The sequence below is a fragment of the Mytilus edulis genome, chromosome 9, assembly GCF_963676685.1.
Source record: "Mytilus edulis chromosome 9, xbMytEdul2.2, whole genome shotgun sequence".
Lineage (NCBI taxonomy): Eukaryota > Metazoa > Mollusca > Bivalvia > Mytilida > Mytilidae > Mytilus > Mytilus edulis.
Genome location: NC_092352.1, coordinates 58915320 through 58933097, shown reverse-complemented (window position 1 = coordinate 58933097; position 17778 = coordinate 58915320). Strand labels below are relative to the sequence as shown.

The 17778-nt window shown below is 33.3% G+C and overlaps 1 protein-coding gene across 1 annotated transcript; it reads left to right on the top strand.

The window, feature by feature from the left end:
* The first annotated feature begins 7960 nt into the window (after positions 1 to 7960).
* On the top strand, positions 7961 to 17516 carry LOC139490082 (uncharacterized). Its single transcript, XM_071276935.1, has 2 exons — positions 7961 to 8062; positions 16932 to 17516. Exons 1-2 carry the CDS (start codon positions 7961 to 7963, stop codon positions 17514 to 17516), a joined length of 687 nt encoding a protein of 228 aa, XP_071133036.1.
* The last annotated feature ends 262 nt before the right edge of the window (positions 17517 to 17778 follow it).

Here is a 17778-nt window from a genome sequence, read left to right as displayed (position 1 = left end):
CCCTAAACAACAAGATAGCTTTTTTTTAACTACAAGTATCGTTTGTTTGGTATTAGTCGGTTTCGTTCTTTATTTGTTTTCTCCTTCTTTTTTTTTCTCTCTCACTTTTACTTCAATGATAAATTAACAATAACATGAATAAAGAGTCTAATATTTCTAATGCTGTATTTACGACATAAGGAACATATGGTTTTCATTACTAAAGGTCATAGGAGGACATACATACATTAATAATTGCGTACATATTCATCATTACAACTTTGATTGATAGTTGTCTTATTGGCAGCATATAACATGTATAATATATTCTTACTAATAGTTTGAATAAGAGGTCACTACCAGTGGTCATGTCTTTACTAAATGCTAAATGATAATATTGATGATCTTATGTTTCTGTTTACGTAAAAGCATATATTGAAATTTACTTCTCCACTAAGCAGTATGAAATATATCATAATTATATAATGTTCACTTTCGTTTGAAGCTCCTAGTTTATTTCTCACGTGTTTTGCTTGAATTGTTCTATTCATTGAAAACTAACAGTAAAAAGAATTGAGTGATTTGGGGGGGGGGGGGGGGTATTTCTTAATTTGATCGATAAAAGACGGACGAAAGATAACAGAGGGACAGTCACACTCATAAATCGAAAATAAACTGACAACGCCATGGCTAAAAATGAAAAAGACAAACAGATAAACAATAGTACACATGACACAACATAGAAAACTAAAGAATAAGCAACACGAACCCAACCAAAATCAATGGGTGATCGTAGGTGCTCCGGAAGGGTAAGCAAGTCTTGCTCCACATGTGGCATCCGTCGTGTTGCTTATGTGAAAACAAATGCGGTACATAGTCTAACTCGGTAAGTCACATTTATAAAGGGAAGGGGATTGTAGTTACGACGTAAGGAACATATCCGATATCATTTGTGAAACGGTTTTTCCATAACGGTCAACCAACTCGTGATGGCGTCCATAAAATTTATGAAGGGATGATTTCACCTTCACCAATTGGAACTCTTGATTTTATCGTGTGAGCAGCAACCCTCTATAAAGAAAATCATGACAGGATATGTAAGCACGGGAATATCGTATCAATTGGGAGATATATACACATGGGAAAAAGTATTGCAACATCAAATTGAAATTGAAATTAAAAAAAACACTCTTTTGTTTGTGATATAATTTGTTAAAATAGAACTAGTTAAACATTATTTAAATATCACCTGAGTTTGATCAATAATTATCGACGCGATAAGTTATTATCTGCACATGCAGCTACTGTACCCGTTAACAGCAAAACCGGTGTTTTTATCTTCATTGTTTCTAACACTTTAAATAACCAAGTTTATAAAGTTATGTAATTGACACCTTGTAATGGGTGCTCTTCAACTCTTAACCGCAGCAAGATGGCAGATTATCAGCATGAGAGAAGCAAGAATGTCGCTGCGACAACCGCACGTATTGTTGGTCATCACCATTCCACTATTTGTTGTTTTGAGAATACAAATCAGGCAATAAGCGATGTTAAAGACTATCCGAGATCAAAAAGACCTACTATGCCATCTGCTAGGGAAAATCAAGCATAAAGAAGCTTGGTCAGAAAGAAACCTATTGCATACAATACAATCCTAAAAAGAGAGAGGTGGGCATACAGGAGCCGTTTGACAAAAATTGTTCGAGATCGACGCATCGCTACTGGTTATCGTGCAATAAGACCATTTCGAGGACCTTTGCTTACGAACAGACACACAGTTGTCTGTATCCAATGTAGTGCAGAGCTCGCCAAAGTTAGAAATTAGCATCGTGGAGGAAGATCCATTGTTCCAATGGAATTCGGTTTATCTTCCTTGACCCGATCGTAGCCCGGATTTGAACCATATCGAGCATATATGGGACACTATTGGGCGTAATGTGCGCGAAAGAACATTCTAGTCCTAACACGTGATACAATAAACAATGCCTTTCATCAGAAATGGTTGCTGCTACCTTAGCACCAAATGAGTCGATTTATTGCAGGAATCAGAAGACGTTAAATGGCGGTTAACCGTTTGAATGGAGGCTACGCACAAAATACTAATTATTTAGCGTATAATGATCAACCATGATGTGAACAATCATCTTAAGAAACATTTTGAAATGTCTGACATTGTAAAGTTCGACTACAGTAAAAGTTGTAAAATGCTGTTTTTTGTACAAAACACTTCATTTTGTTTTTAAAATTTCAAACATTTTTTGTTCGTTAAAATGACAATGTAATTATAAACTATGTGTCAATATTATTTTACAGATATTTTATCATATTCCATCCAAATTAAAAGGCTGATTTTTCAAGTTTTAAAAAATCACGGTGTTGCAATACTTTTTTCCATGTGTATATATACCCCGTATGCAGGTGCTGATGGACTGTTGCTTCTAAGAAATGGAAAGTATGCAATTGAAAAGCTGAAATCATCTCTTTAGTCGTAAAGTTTTGTTTTCAACCGACCCACTTTGTCAATTTCTGGATGTAAGTCAAGATATGAGACCGACTTAACTGTATCTGTAGTATCCTTCGTCTCTAGTTCGATGGGATGCACTGAACGAATGACAAGTCAATGATTCGTTTGGCCTCAAAACCACATACATCGACAACACAAATATGAGCGCTTAAATACATACTTCTGTCCTTAAAAAAACTTTTCTCCTAATTCCATAAATTTTTTTAAAATTTGCAGCTTTTAACTGTCAAAGTATAAATGCTAAAAAGCATAGTTTCTGTAACGTTTTAGTCACTTGTAACCCATATATGATACCTGCAAATGAAACTTGGAGAACCAACCATTTACAATAGCGAACTACTACCTCTCCTATTTTCCCCTTGCAACTTTCCGCAAAGACTGAAAATGTCTACGGTGATTGCGATCAAACTTAACATTATAAGCAATGCTGATTAATACCAGGCTCAGAAGTCATTGCTCGTAAGATTGACTACCACTCTAACAAATCATTAAAAGTCATTTCAGCTAATCATCCAACTAACAGGGGTATTGAATATGCAAAGTTTCTGTGTTCTATCATCCGATACATTTGTTTTAAATACATGTATAACAACTCGACAATCTGGATAGGAGGTGATGTCAACCTACCTGATATCAACTGGTTATCAAACAACATCACAGGTAGCTAGTACCACAAAGACATTAATGACACCTTATTGTCGCTAGAGCACGCCCGAGGGCCTATCCAATCTGTCCAATTGCCAACAAGAGGTTCAAACATCCTGAACTTATAACTAAAACACATCCCTCATAACTATAAGTTAGCCAGTCCCTGAATATAGTAGCCATGAAATCGTTTTCGTAGACTCCAGAATAACCCTTATGAGACCGATAGAGAAGAAAGAAGATATAAAATCCCTCAAAGCATTAAGACAATGCAAAATTATTGGCTTCAGTATTTACTATCAAATACGTATAAAACGAACTGTCTGAAATTTACATCTTGTGGAACAGAGTTACAGATAACTGCCTCATTATCATCAATAAAGATTAACCATATACAACTGCACCTACAAAGAGATAGCAATCATGAATAACCAAGAAACACTGCTCGCTATCTCGACTAAAACAAAAGCTCTACAATCGGGCTAGGAAACATGTACATGTACGAGAACATAAACAAACTAAACCAGAGGAAATGAATAGAGATTTATAATCAGTATACAAACAGCATTATATGCACTTAAGATTCCAGCAAAAAATGTTCTGTTACTATTTTAAGAGTGACCGCTGTTGGATAGCTCTACTAAAACGGAATTGACTTTTAGTTAAAGTGAAATCAAGTCTTACATCTTAACTCGCAAATTTCCACGGTTTTTACAACCAAGAACATACCTAACCTATCAAACCTAGGACAAAACTCAACCCCATATACCAAATCCATCAATGTTATTGGATGAAGTCAAACTTCTACATATTGCTTAACTTTTAAAAGCTTCTGGCCCAGGCAGTATTCCAGCACGATAAATAAATGAGAGTGCATGCGAACTGGTGCCTGTCATAACTCTCATATTTCAGGTCTCGATTGACCAGAGTAAAATTCTATCTGACTTGAAAACAAATCTACAGTCGCACGTGTGTTCAAAGGGAAACAAAAACCAACCTTCAACTTATAGCCATAACAAAATAAATCATTTGATGTTAGCTTGGTACATAAATCAGAAATCCTCATTTGGATAATATATTAACAAAGATTATAAAATGTTATGTCAATTTTATGACACATTGACTTTTTTAACAGTCTGTAGTTTTGGTAGTATTGGTAACTATTTTGTATTCTTTGTTAATATATATCTTTTTGTCTACTGTTTTTTCTTTAATCGATAGAATTAAATATTTATCCTCTGCATATTCATTTTATAAATTCACTGGAACGAAATCAATATTTTTATTTTTGTTTGAGTGCAGTGACAAACATTCCAGTGATCAAGAGCAAAAAAAAAATGAGATTTTGTAAAGTGAGGCGTCATGAAGAGCGAAAATTTACACCGCCATCGTCAACATATCGTTTTTCAGTAACTATTCGAAATTGAAGACAAATTTTCGAGTGATACTTGAAAAAGATAAATGCATTTATCATATACATGTATGGGGCTGAAAAATTAGTAATGTCCCTTGTCACCCTTAATCTACCTCAGTTTGAATACTTCATACATCTTTGATGTGGAAAAATCTGGATGATATTTGACAGAAATTCACATTCCTTTATGGGAAAAAACTGAAAGTTAGGGGACAAACATTTGATATTATGCGTTGGGATGCATAGGAGGGGAAGCTGAATTAATTTTGTAACTTCACATACAATGACTGTTTTGGATAAATAAGCGTTCGATTTTTTATTTTTTTATGAAGGATTCTTAACTTGTATTTAGATGTTTCTACTAAATATAATTATCAATAATCATGTAATAAATCATTTAATATATGTATAGCAAATAAAAATTACAAATCTTATGACAGTGTACACTGTTAATTAACTAGTCCATGTAGTCATGCATTTGAAGGTTTTCTTTTAAAATATTTTCTTATCTTACATTAACCTGTCACCGCAATTGTAAGAGTATATACATTTGTATATTTTAAAAGGAAGGATGTACGTTATTTTAGTCGTGCAATTAAATTTGTCATTTGAATAAAGTATATTTTCTTCACTATGAATTAAAAACAAACACGGAAATATTTCTTAATACTTGCAAAAGTCTTGTACGACAGTAAGAAGTCCCTGTTTAAATGGATACGTACTTATTGAATTGTTTAAATATATAAATTATTGTGTCATGCATTCGTAATTTCATTATGCCCGTGTCACACTGTCCCGATTTTCATATACGATGGACACCCGAATGCGAAAATTGTAAGTTCGTACGAAGTTGGTCCCGATCTCGTTAAAATACCAAAAAGTGACCGAAGCAAGTACGACCAATAACGAAGTCTATACGATGGTGCCGAAATTATATACGATAGCAAAAGATGGACATACGAAGGTTAACCGAAGACCGGTATTTAAGCTTCTATCTCAGCCGAAGCCTACACGACGGATCACGAAGGCTACACGATGGATTACGATGATGGCGTGATGGCCATACGATGTCTAAAAGACGTCGTGTACAGCTTACGATGCATTTAAATTATATGCCGAAGGCATCACGCGGTCACAGTGACAGTTGTAATACAAGGCAATATTACCCTTGTGAACACTCTAAAACCAATATGCTTTAAAAGATGTTAACCACATTTGGTATATTGTTCCTCCTTGTAATGATCTGACATTTTTTACGTTCAAGGCCAAAGGTCAAGGTCATGCAGATGGACTTGTTTTTTCTTCTTGAAAAAGCATAATACACAGGAAATTGGTTGCTTATTTTTTTACCTGCTGGTTCTAAAGACAATATTAAAGGTATTTCAAGTTACTGAATGTTTTGGTTGATTTCTAAAAAAACTAGTTTATGCATCAAATATACATATTCAATTTACCATTTTCTGCATGTGTCATATACAAATATAGTGTCCATATTTGTCCCCAATATATTACATACGAGGGGATGCCACGCTCGGCATTGCCTTGTTTGAACTGTAAAATGTTTGCACTAGTCTGAATAATCACCCATAATTATGCCCATGTTTCCTGATCTATCTTAAAGGTAAGGTAATGGGTTCGTTGATCCCTTTTATTCAAAAAGAGCACTTTCCAGGAGAATATCATAATAATATAAACAAAAGGAAAGATGTGGGGAAAGCAACAAATGCGGCAAAATATGACATATAGAAAACAAAATGGTTATGGAGTAAACATTTGTGTGACAACAACGCAGACGATACATAAAAAATCAGAATTATGAAGAAAAAGATGGTTTCCCTATATACGTGTACCTGCAGTGTTGGTGTACGAGGCGCGTTTATGATTTTCATTATGTTACTTGATATGAAAAATTGACAAAAAATAATATTTTACTTGTAAAAGTAAATCCTGAGCCTGTAATAGCTGCTCTTCTTGTTCCATTTGAATTAATAGAAGCAACGATGTCGCCTTTCTTGTTCTCATAGAATCATATGATATGAGCTCCATGTTTTGTGAACGTCTTTCTTAACTGTCGTATTAGACTGATCAGTGCATATCGCGCATGACACTTTAAATGTATTATAGCGCGAAAATTAACTTACATTTAGCTGGATTTATTGCCGTCGTATTTCCATCTTGTCGCCTTCGTACTTTTATTAGATGGCAACACGACGGGATTACGACGTCTTCACGAAGTCGTGTTGCCATCGTAAGACCTTCGGGTAGCTTCGTGATTCATTCGTGTAGACATCGTAATGTCAAAACTGCCCGATGGAAACGATGGAAACACGAATGCAATACGATGTTCAAAGATGCATTCCCGGTGACATTACGATGGTGAGGATGGTGATACGAACTCAATACGAACCCTCAACATCGGACGCACCTTCGGGGATTTTTTAACATGTTAAAAAATTTAGAACCCTTCCCGAAGTTATCCCCGAATGCTAGAAAAAGTGGCTGATGGTTCTACGATGGTTAAAGATGGCACTACGAATAGCCCGATCTGGATACGATCAGTCCAGATTTTGAAAATTTCCATAATCGTGTTGCCATCGGCGTAAAAATCGGGACAGTGTGACGCGGGCATTAGTACCAGCGCATTTGGTAATTGCTACATAATACAATTTACATTCAATAGCAATTTAATGCATGTTTTCAAAGTCCTCGCACGTATTCAGACTCATCGTATTTTGTTGTTCCAACTTGTAAAACAAGTATCCAGGAACTTACCATGGCAAAAATGTACAGTCCGATTGTTTAAATAAATATTCTGTATATTTTAGAAACAGAACAGTTTTAGCTACCTTTCAAATTGAAATTTAGATCTTCATTCCGATATTGATACGGAAATTCAAATTCAACAGTCCATACAAACTGTGGATGGTTGTTTTATGCATCTTCCTATAAATTGTTATGAAAAATCAACATTATAATTTGTGAAACCTGATTGAACAAATGTATTGTTGATACATTCCAAAAAGTCTACGTCCAAAATAACGTCTGGGGTACATTATATATTCGTTCCACGAAGAGTATTTTGCGTTTACTAGTCAAACTTGTTTAGCTTTAACCACAAACTAAGTAAAAAGTACGTATCAGTTTTATAATGTATAGTTGAATAAACTTACATACATAGCGATGCGTTCGTTGGAAAATACGTATGTCTGATTTAAACAGTTTGCGACTGAGCTAGCGAAAAAAATAAATAACATCGTAATCAAAGCAGAAATATTTGAATAATAACCAAACAGGCGGTTATACTTAACATTCTAAATAATTTTTATAAACATTTCATTTTGTATATGCAAGATGATAACCGTTGCATTACCATAATTACGTTCGCTATCTGATATACAATGTACTTCTTGTTACAACTCAGACAAGAGAGTAAATTGGTGCATGCCCCAAATTTTGGGGCCGGAAATATGGAGTTTGTTGATGTAAAAAAGAAAGGCAAGGTATTATACAATTTGTTATATTGAGATGACTTTCATCTTCAATTGCCAAATCCAATTAGTTATGATAATGATATAAAATATAACTTTATTGTACAAATCGAATATCTTTTAGTCCAGTTGATGAAATGAAATGTCATCTATATCATTTGCCAAGACTTCATTTTAAAACTCGTGACTTTCAAAGTTGCATCTACTGACAAACTATTTGTAGTACCTAATCACAGACATGGAATTAAACGCAGCATTTCACCTCATTTACTTATCCTCGATTTGTATGTCAAGCTTAAGATGACATATTTTTGAGGACCCTCGATTCTGACTCATGATGACAGACACATCTACTTACATTATTTCTCTACGAGTTGTATCTCAGATATGGACATTAACGCAAACTTAAATTATTCACTCATTTGTGAAATGTAGGTCAAGATTATCTTATTTTTATCAGGACTACTTATACATCTATGAACAAAATCTCAAGAAATATGACTTATACTTCCACAGATAGATGGACTTCAACTTTGTGTTGGACAGATGAAACCCTATATCCCTTCCCGAACTTCGTTTGACAAAAAAGATCAAAATCTTAAATCAAACAAATGTCAAATTATTCCTCTCAATAAAGGTTAAGAAATCCTAGACATGTTTTCATTTCTGTTTGGTTTTGGTGAAATTCAAAGTATCAACAAACATTCATAAAAATAGGAATGTAGCTTTGTATGATATTTAACCATCAATTCTGCTCAAACCGATGCGAAGGGTCAACTTGAACTTACTACCAGTCATAAGAAATATTGATCATCGTTATCATTTAAATAAATCCCTGAAGAAAGATGAGCGTCTGTATTCCACAACATACTGAATGTTGATTTATTCTAATAAGAATTATATGTCGAGTGGCATATGTGTTTTTTTATTTTGTTTCTTTAAATAAAGATTATAAACACATTTCGTTTTAGTTTATTTGCGTCCCGACTTTCCTTTACCTTACCTGGGATACGAAAATAAACTGTTCTAAAAATATAGATTTGTTTCTATGACCCATATGTACAATGTACAATGTTATGCTTTGATTAAAATAAACTTTTAAACAATACTTCACAGATTATAACTATTTTAACAATAGATATGTAATGAATTGCCTTTGATATGCAGTTGGACAGTGAGGTAACACCTCGTTAGTTTCGTATATGCAAAGCAGTAATGGGACCATGTACGGGTTATTTGCTGCACACATGTGTTGAAAGAGAAAAATGTAATAATTAGAAGTAAATGCTCTTTTCATAAAATATCAAAAATGAATGATTGATAGTTACTTGTTAGGCTAATAATTTCTTTTATAATTTTATCCATGAAAGTGAACAGGAAAACCCCAAAAGTTTTAAACACATGTACACACGTGTTATTATCGTGTCAACCTTGACCCTGCTTTGTTCAGATTTGCTTCCATTTAAATATTTTATTGCAATACAAACATTAACCATCGTATTTTACAAACGAAAAACTAGTTGTCAATAATCTATGTTTCATCAGCTGTTTCATTCGTGTATTTCTACTACAGTAATATTTCACGTTTTGAAAATATATAACATTACGTTTTCAAGTATGAATAAAGACAGGAAACTTATGTTTTTAAAATAACTGATCTACTAAATTGCTAGAACATATAGCTCACGACCAAATGTACCGGAAAAAGAAGGAAATGAAAAAGATGGTTGAATTTATATTCATTTATTTATTGGTAAATTAAATAATTTGAACTGAAACAATCTGAAAACCGTTCATGCCTTTTAAATGACTATTATATCACCCTAGTTTTTGGTGGGGTTCGTGTTGTTTATTCTTTAGTTTTCTATGTTGTGTCATGTGTACTATTGTTTTTCTGTTTGTCTTTTTCATTTTTAGCCATGGCGTTGTCAGTTTGTTTTAGATTTATTAGTTTGACTGTCCCTTTGGTATCTTTCGTCCCTCTTTTATGTAATTATCGATTATACATTATCATAACTAATTACATATATTAAGTAGCATATCGTGCGACATTTTTCTGACCATGTCACGGAATGTACTGTGAAATGTTATACCATAAAAGATTGAATTTGTCTTTACTTGTACCACAGTTTTTCATCGGTACAAGGACACAATTCTTTAATAGTGTAGGCATCTTATTCGTTAAGGTCTTGAAGTTAAATACATCTTTACCTATAAGGCTGTAGGCTTCAATTGTATTATAAGAATGACTATGTGTAAATGACCAAGTTGGGCCGTGTTCACACCAAACGCCGTGTACAGTAAACAATTTTACATTTGGTTTAATGTAATCTACACTAGTTTCACATTAAATGTGTTCACATCTATACACTTTGTTTAGATACCTGTACATAAGATTTGTTCACACTTGTAAACTATATGTCATTTAAATGTTCATTACGTAGAACTTAATTCAAATTTTCAAACAACTTTTCTTGCAGTAAGGGAACGACCATTTGACCTTTAAAAAAAAAGGGGGGGGGAAGGATTTTCCAAAATTTGATTAAAAAAAAATCGGGTCATACCGATGATTAGAATGAACAATTATTCTGAATCCAAATATTCCCCATACATTATAGTGTTAAATATTGAATTGGTTCCATCGAATAAAAAACTTAATATAAACATTCGCGCGAAAAAAAATCTGACTCAGGACCGCCCCCTCTTATTTTTTTTAAAGGAAAAGTGGTTGCTCCGTTCAGAAAGTCATTTTGGATGATTTGCAATGGTTTAAAGATGTGTCGATTACGCATTAAAAACGAAGGCTGCATCAGCTTGCCTACAGACCAGACGAAGAAAAAGAATTGCGATGTTAAGGAACACATCATTTCTATCTTTTCTGTTTGTTTTAAATGGTATTTTTTTCTTCAATGAGTATTTGGCAAAGGGAGGGGGTAATGTTTTTTTTTTATTACTTGTAATTGAATTTTAACAGACCTGAGATACTACACAAACAAACAATTAACCTCACCCTTTTTCAGTAATGCATTTATGAGTGAATCGTTGTTTGAGTAAATACCAGTGGCAAATATTTCTGTCAGTGTGTATGTCCAGTCGATTCGGAAAGACCTTTTCAAATTAATTATGTGTTCGGCAGTGATGATGGATGAGTCTTGATAAGAGGTTAATAAGGCTATGAAATACATATATCAAGTTTAGACAAATATTTCTGTAAAGAACTTTATTAATAAGTGTTATAAGTATCAATTTTATGTAAAAAAATGTTTCTTTTTCAAATATACATGGGAAAATTAAAGTTCTGAATGCCTAGTTTTGTGTACACTTAACCTACACAAGGCATACATCGACTATCAACTGCATGTAGACAAAACATGATTTACACTACATGTAAACATTTAGTTTTATCAATGGGAACGTAATTATGTTTAGTTTATGTGTGAGTTACACTAACACAACACCGAGTTTATGTCAATGTGAACACGGCCTTAGTCTTAAATGTTTACTTCATCGTAAGTGTAGCTTTATTCCTAACTAATAAGGTTATTAGACGTGTCTTCTTTGCGAATAATAGACTTTAAAAAGATATTCATTCGGTAAATATAATGTCTATAACTTAATTACTAAAAATATATTTTTAAAGCAGCAATAACATGTAGAACAGTGGTTCCAATCAGAGATACGATGTATCTATTCAAGATTTAAAAATTATTTACGAGTCCTTACATATGTATATACATGATATAAGTTTATTATTACACGTGCATACATGAAGAATACGTCACAAGAGGGTTTCATAAGAAATAAAAAATAAAAAATAAAATCCTCCCACCCGCTCCATTTTTTTTTTTTAATTTGGATGAAAATCAACTTATTAATTTTAGTTGGCCTAAGACTCGACGTTTGTGTTTATTGATATTATAATCAGAATTATCGAAAAAAGGTCACTACATGTAGCTGGAATGTACGTTAATTATACAAGTTCAATTCGTATTTAAAATGTATAATGAAATGTACATACAAAATTGCCTTTTGTTAAAATATTTAATTTTTGTTATGTATCCTTGATTCGCTTTTTGTATATGCAGAGGTAAAGTATGCAAACATAAGGCGTTCTGTTGATAGATCTTTTTTCTTTAATTGCTACACATTGTAGAGATTTGTTATGCTTAAAAAATTTAATTTATTTCAGGGTGTCTTCCTTGAATCTCTATTTTTTTAAGCTATCTTTGCATTGAAGTATACAAATAATCTGAATTCAACTTGATAATGTTTCAATACAGTGGTTTTGTGTTCTTCAGAGAACTGGTATACTTTTGTCTTGAATGTTTGATTTTCATAAAACATTACTTTTTCTTGGAATTGAATATGTAACTTTTTTATGAATCCAAAAATCTTGATCAAATCATATAAACCAGAACAGAACATAGATATATATCATATACAAAGATAAAAGAGGGACGAAAAATACCAAAGGGAAAGTCAAACTCATAAATCTAAAACAAACTGACAACGCATACCTACACTCATCAAAACAAGTTATTTTAAACAGCAGTCTTAGTTCAGTGCGCAGTAAACAAGACATACACATTTACTTATTCTTGAAATTTTATCACAAAAAAAGATGACGTCGTTTCAAACAAACAGGAAACATTTACGAAATATGTTTTATTGTAAATGACAGAAATATGATAGTATTACCTTGAATATGATTCATTCAATACTATATTTCCTCTAAGATATTGACAACAGACGACAAAAATTGAGAATATAAATGGGGTTTATGTCAAAGAGACAGTAACCGGACCAAAGAGTTTTTCGATCGATGAAATAAAAATCTCACTTAATATTTTACATGAAAAGCTATTAACAGTTTTGAGAATTTAGAAAAGAAAATCGTTCGTTAAATCTTCCAAACTATGTTCTGGTGTTGAACTGCCCTTGAATGCGCCCCGTATTATAACAAAACAGTTTCACGTTTGGTTAGAAAAACAATATATGTATGATATCGACACTTTAATTCAGTGAATAGAATATGTGTGTGTGCAGTCCTATATAGCAATGAGGAGATTTTGTAGGTGTTACGAACTTGTGGGGGAAATCCGATGATTATAAAAAAAACAGATATTGTTTGATTGCCAATGACACAACTGTTCGAATGAAATTATAGGCAATCTTCGGTCCTTTAACAGTCAGAAACCCCCATACCGTATACTCAGCTATAAAAGGCCCCGACATGAGAAAAATAAAACAATTATACTAAGAACTCTTACGGCCTAATTTTTCTGAATAATTAACGAAAAACTAGTATGACAGACATCAACCAACGACACCTACTAAATGACAATATCCTGATATACAGAAAGAGGCCGGGTAAAGCCTGAATTAGTCTTTCCTTTTGGGACAGTGACGTAACGGCACATCACAAGAATAAACTTTACAAAACGTGAGCCATAGCAAAATGTGAGAAACAGTAATAAACTGATAAACAACGATAACTTAAATACAGGCTTGTGAATTGGGATAGACACACACATAATGTGGTGAAGCTAAACATTCTTGAAGGTGCAAACACTTCCTTAATTTTTAAAAGTTGTGTAAAAGTACAACATAAAAACAGACCATATATTAATCAATTGAAAAAGGCTTAACTCTGTAAATCCAAGTTTAAGTATAAATTGTGAACTTTCTTTGTGTTGGCTACAACTACATGAGAATGATCGTTTCCATGGATGAGGGTATGTGCAACTCCCTAAAACTTGTGTAGCCCAATGGTTTAAAAGCATTTATTTTCAAATTGATCAATTTATTGTTATCAATTTATAACTGGGTGCAAATTAATCGCCTATAATTTATGATTCTTACACAATGTAATTTTGTTTAAATAAGCTTGAATGCACATTTTTGATTATATCCACTGCTTGCTGAACATTAACAAGAACATAAACAATTCAGCAATAATTGTGCAAACAAAGCAGTTTATATTTATTGGAATTTTATCATGTAAATTTCAAAACGAGGAATAAATAATGAAATTTAAATACATTCATGTTGCCGTCCTTCTGAAAAGGAATAAAAAAATACATTGACGTCTCATTCATCTCAAAAGCAAAAATTAATAACAGGGATATTACTGATGATAAATCAAGAATTTGCTATGTGACAGAAAATGAGAATTTCTGTATCAAGCTTTACATCACTTGTAGATATTAAGACGCCTATGATAATCCTCCAGATCTTCAACTAACAACAGTTTATAAATAACACAAAGGGCTGTGTTTACTCGACTGTGAATTTTAATTTAAAATTAATATATATATATATATATATATATTTCAAAATAGATACGATAATGTGTACACTGATAAAATAACTGTACACTTCCTGTTGTCAAAAATAAATGTAAAAAGCTGGTCTGCATTTTTGTTAAGATGAATTCGAAGTTGCCATATCTGCTACTGTAACACTTGATCAAAGCAATGTTCTTTTGGTAAATGTATGAACTATAAAATGATATAACTGGTTATTAAAAGGTAAAAATATCATCAAGGTAAAGGTAAGTATTATATCTTGTAATAATGATTAGAAAGCTAGAATGATAAGATCTTGGTCAACTGCGAATCAATAAGTGATAACAATACATGTACATGATGTACAGGAAGAAGTATGATATTAAAAGCAACAAATGTTGTCAATTGGAATACTTAAAAACTTTCGGGTTTTTTTTTCATATAGCTCTTCAACGATTTTCGGTATTTATCAAACTCCCTCAGGCAAAGTTGACTTTAGATGAACTTGGCTTTTTATTTTATGTATTTTATACATATAGCTCTTCAACGATTTTCGGTACTTATCTATCTTCGGATTTCAAATGTTTGGCTTTGGGCGTTCCTGATGAAGGTAAATCCATAAAAGCACTTCGGACGCAATAAATAATTAAACGTGTTGTTTTCCATTTTTTACATCACTGGGTCGATACCTCTGCTGGTGGATTATCAGTACCCGAGGGTATCATCAGCTCAGTAGTCAGTGCTTCGGTGCTGACATGATTTTACAAACTATACTAAAATTGTCCGTTTATAAATTTTGAAATTATTATAAAACTAAGGTTTCAACTCCCTCAGGCAAAGTTGACTTTAAATGAATTTGGCTATTTATTTTAGGTATTTTTGACATATAGCTCTTCAACGATTTTCGGTACTTATCTATCTTCGGATTTCAAATGTTTGGCTTTGAGCGTTCCTCATGAAGGTAAACCCAGAAAATCGCTTCGGACGCAATAAATAATTAAACGTGTTGTTTTCCATTTCTTTCACTAAAATAAAAAAAATCCGACCATGGCGAATGCAAATAACGAAACTATTGTTCATGTTTAGAACAAAGACGGTCTCATGCATCGGTGTTTATTCTCGAAATAGTTAGTTCGGTAAATTCAAAATGGACGACGACTAAATTATGACTGTACATATATGCCACTGATAGTTAATTTTGTAAGTAATTTGTAGTGATTACGATTATTGAACAATGCTGACTCTTGTACCCCTATTTTGGACATTTTTCCATTAAGGCTGTTTGTTTTGATCACCAATCGTTATCAATATAATAGAATTGTATGCGACTGCTAGCTCTCATATAAAATCTTGCTCAATTCCCGATGTTCTACAAAAAAAAGTGCATGTGCCAAGTCATGAATATGACAGTTGTTATCTTTATTTGATGTGTTTGAGTTTTGCTTTTACCATATGTTTTGGAACTTTTCGTTTAGAATTCTGAATGCGATATTTTTGTTATATGAATTTATGCTGACTATAAATTTTCAAATTAACCAGCTGTAAAAAAGACATTCTTCCAAATATTAATTTTTTGGACGGAGTCACGAAAGAAAGACACCTTTTGAAATTCTGTAAGCGACATACAATGTTGTATTGCAGGCACACAACAAATTTCAAATATTTATATATGATGCTCAGTTGATGATTGTTTTCATGAAACACTAAAATGTTACATGCAACAATTATTCTAAGGTATGCCTTCACGCGCGAACCTTTTAATAATTTACGAGTAAAACAAATACTATCAGTTGTACTGACAGTTTTGCTTAGCTTCAATAACAACATATTGATGTGCGATTCAAACACATATTATCAACAACAAATGTACTGACTATCATGCACAAAACAAATAGTACTAAAATATCAAGGAACATTTATTTATTTAAACTTATTTAGGTCATCTATTTTTTCAGCTTTTTCTATTTTTATACATCTTTTGTTTTGAAATATTCGGTTATTAATAGTTCTTGATTAAGCAACAATTCGCTTTGGATACCTATATCTTATGTCATGTTATTTTCCTTCTTTTTTTTTAGAAATTATGATGATTTATTGGACTATCAAACCATAATTAAATAATTATTACCAGAATGAGTATATTATGTTGGTTTACGATGAAGTCATTTGTAGTTTATGTATGACAATATCATGAGTCGTTAGTTGTACCTAATGCGATGTCACTTGTACGGAGCCCTGTTGGTCTCACACAGATTATAAAGTGTCTTTTAAAGTCCTGCGCTGATGATGTGTAAAGTCTAGTGCTGGAGATGTAAAGTCTAGCGCTAGAGATGTAAAGTCTAGCGCTGGAGATGTAAAGTCCAGCGCTGAAGATGTGAAGTCTAGCGGTGGAGATGTAAAGTCCAGCGCTGGAGATCAAAAGTCTAGCGCTGGAGATGTAAAGTGAAGCGCTGAAGATGTAAAGTCTAGCGCAGGGGATGTAAAGACTAGCGCTGGAGATGTGTAAAATCTAGTGCTGGCGATATGCAAAGTCTAGCGCTGGAGATGTAAAGTTAAGCGCTGGAGATGTAAAATCAAGCGCTTGATATGTAAAGTCTAGCGCTGAAGATGTAAGACCAAGCGCTGGAGAAGTAAAGTCTGGCGCTAAAGATGTAAAGTCAAGCGCTGGAGATGTAAAGTCAAACGCTGTAGATTTAAAGTCAAGCGCTGGAGATGTAAAGTCTAGCACTGAAGATGTAAAGTCAAGCGCTGGAGATGTAGAGTCAAGCATTGGAGATGTAAAATCAAGCGCTGGAGATGTAAAGTCAAGCGCTGGAGATGTAAAAGCAAGCGCTGGAGATGTAAAGTCTGGCACTGGATATCTGAAGTCAAACGCAGGAGATGTAAAGTCTAGCGCTGAGGAGTTAAGATCGAGCGCTGGAAATGTAAAGTCTGGCGCTGAAGATGTAAAGTCAAGTCCTGGAGATGTAAAGTCAAGCGCTGGAGATGTAAAGTCAAGCGCTGGAGATGTAAAGTTTAGTGCTGAAGATGTAAAGTCAAGCGCTGGAGATCTAAAGTCAAGCGCTGGAGATGTAAGGTCTGGCCCTGGTTATGTAAAGTCAAGCGCAGGAGATGTGAAGTCAAGCGCTGGAGTTGTAAATACTGGCGCTGGATTTGTAAGTCAAGCGCTGGAGATGTAATGAAAGACCTTATGACATATTGAATCAAATTTATGCATGAATGATTAAATGATGGCCCTTCATTGATTTTATAATTTTGGCGCCAATCGGGAATCAAAGAGGGACGAAAGATACCAAAGGGACAGTCAAACTCATAAATCTAAAACAAACTGACAACGCCATGGCTAAAAATGAAAAATACAAACAGACAAACAATAGTACACATGACACAACATAGAAAACTAAAGAATAAAGATGGCCACAACAGCCGAACATAGTTTTA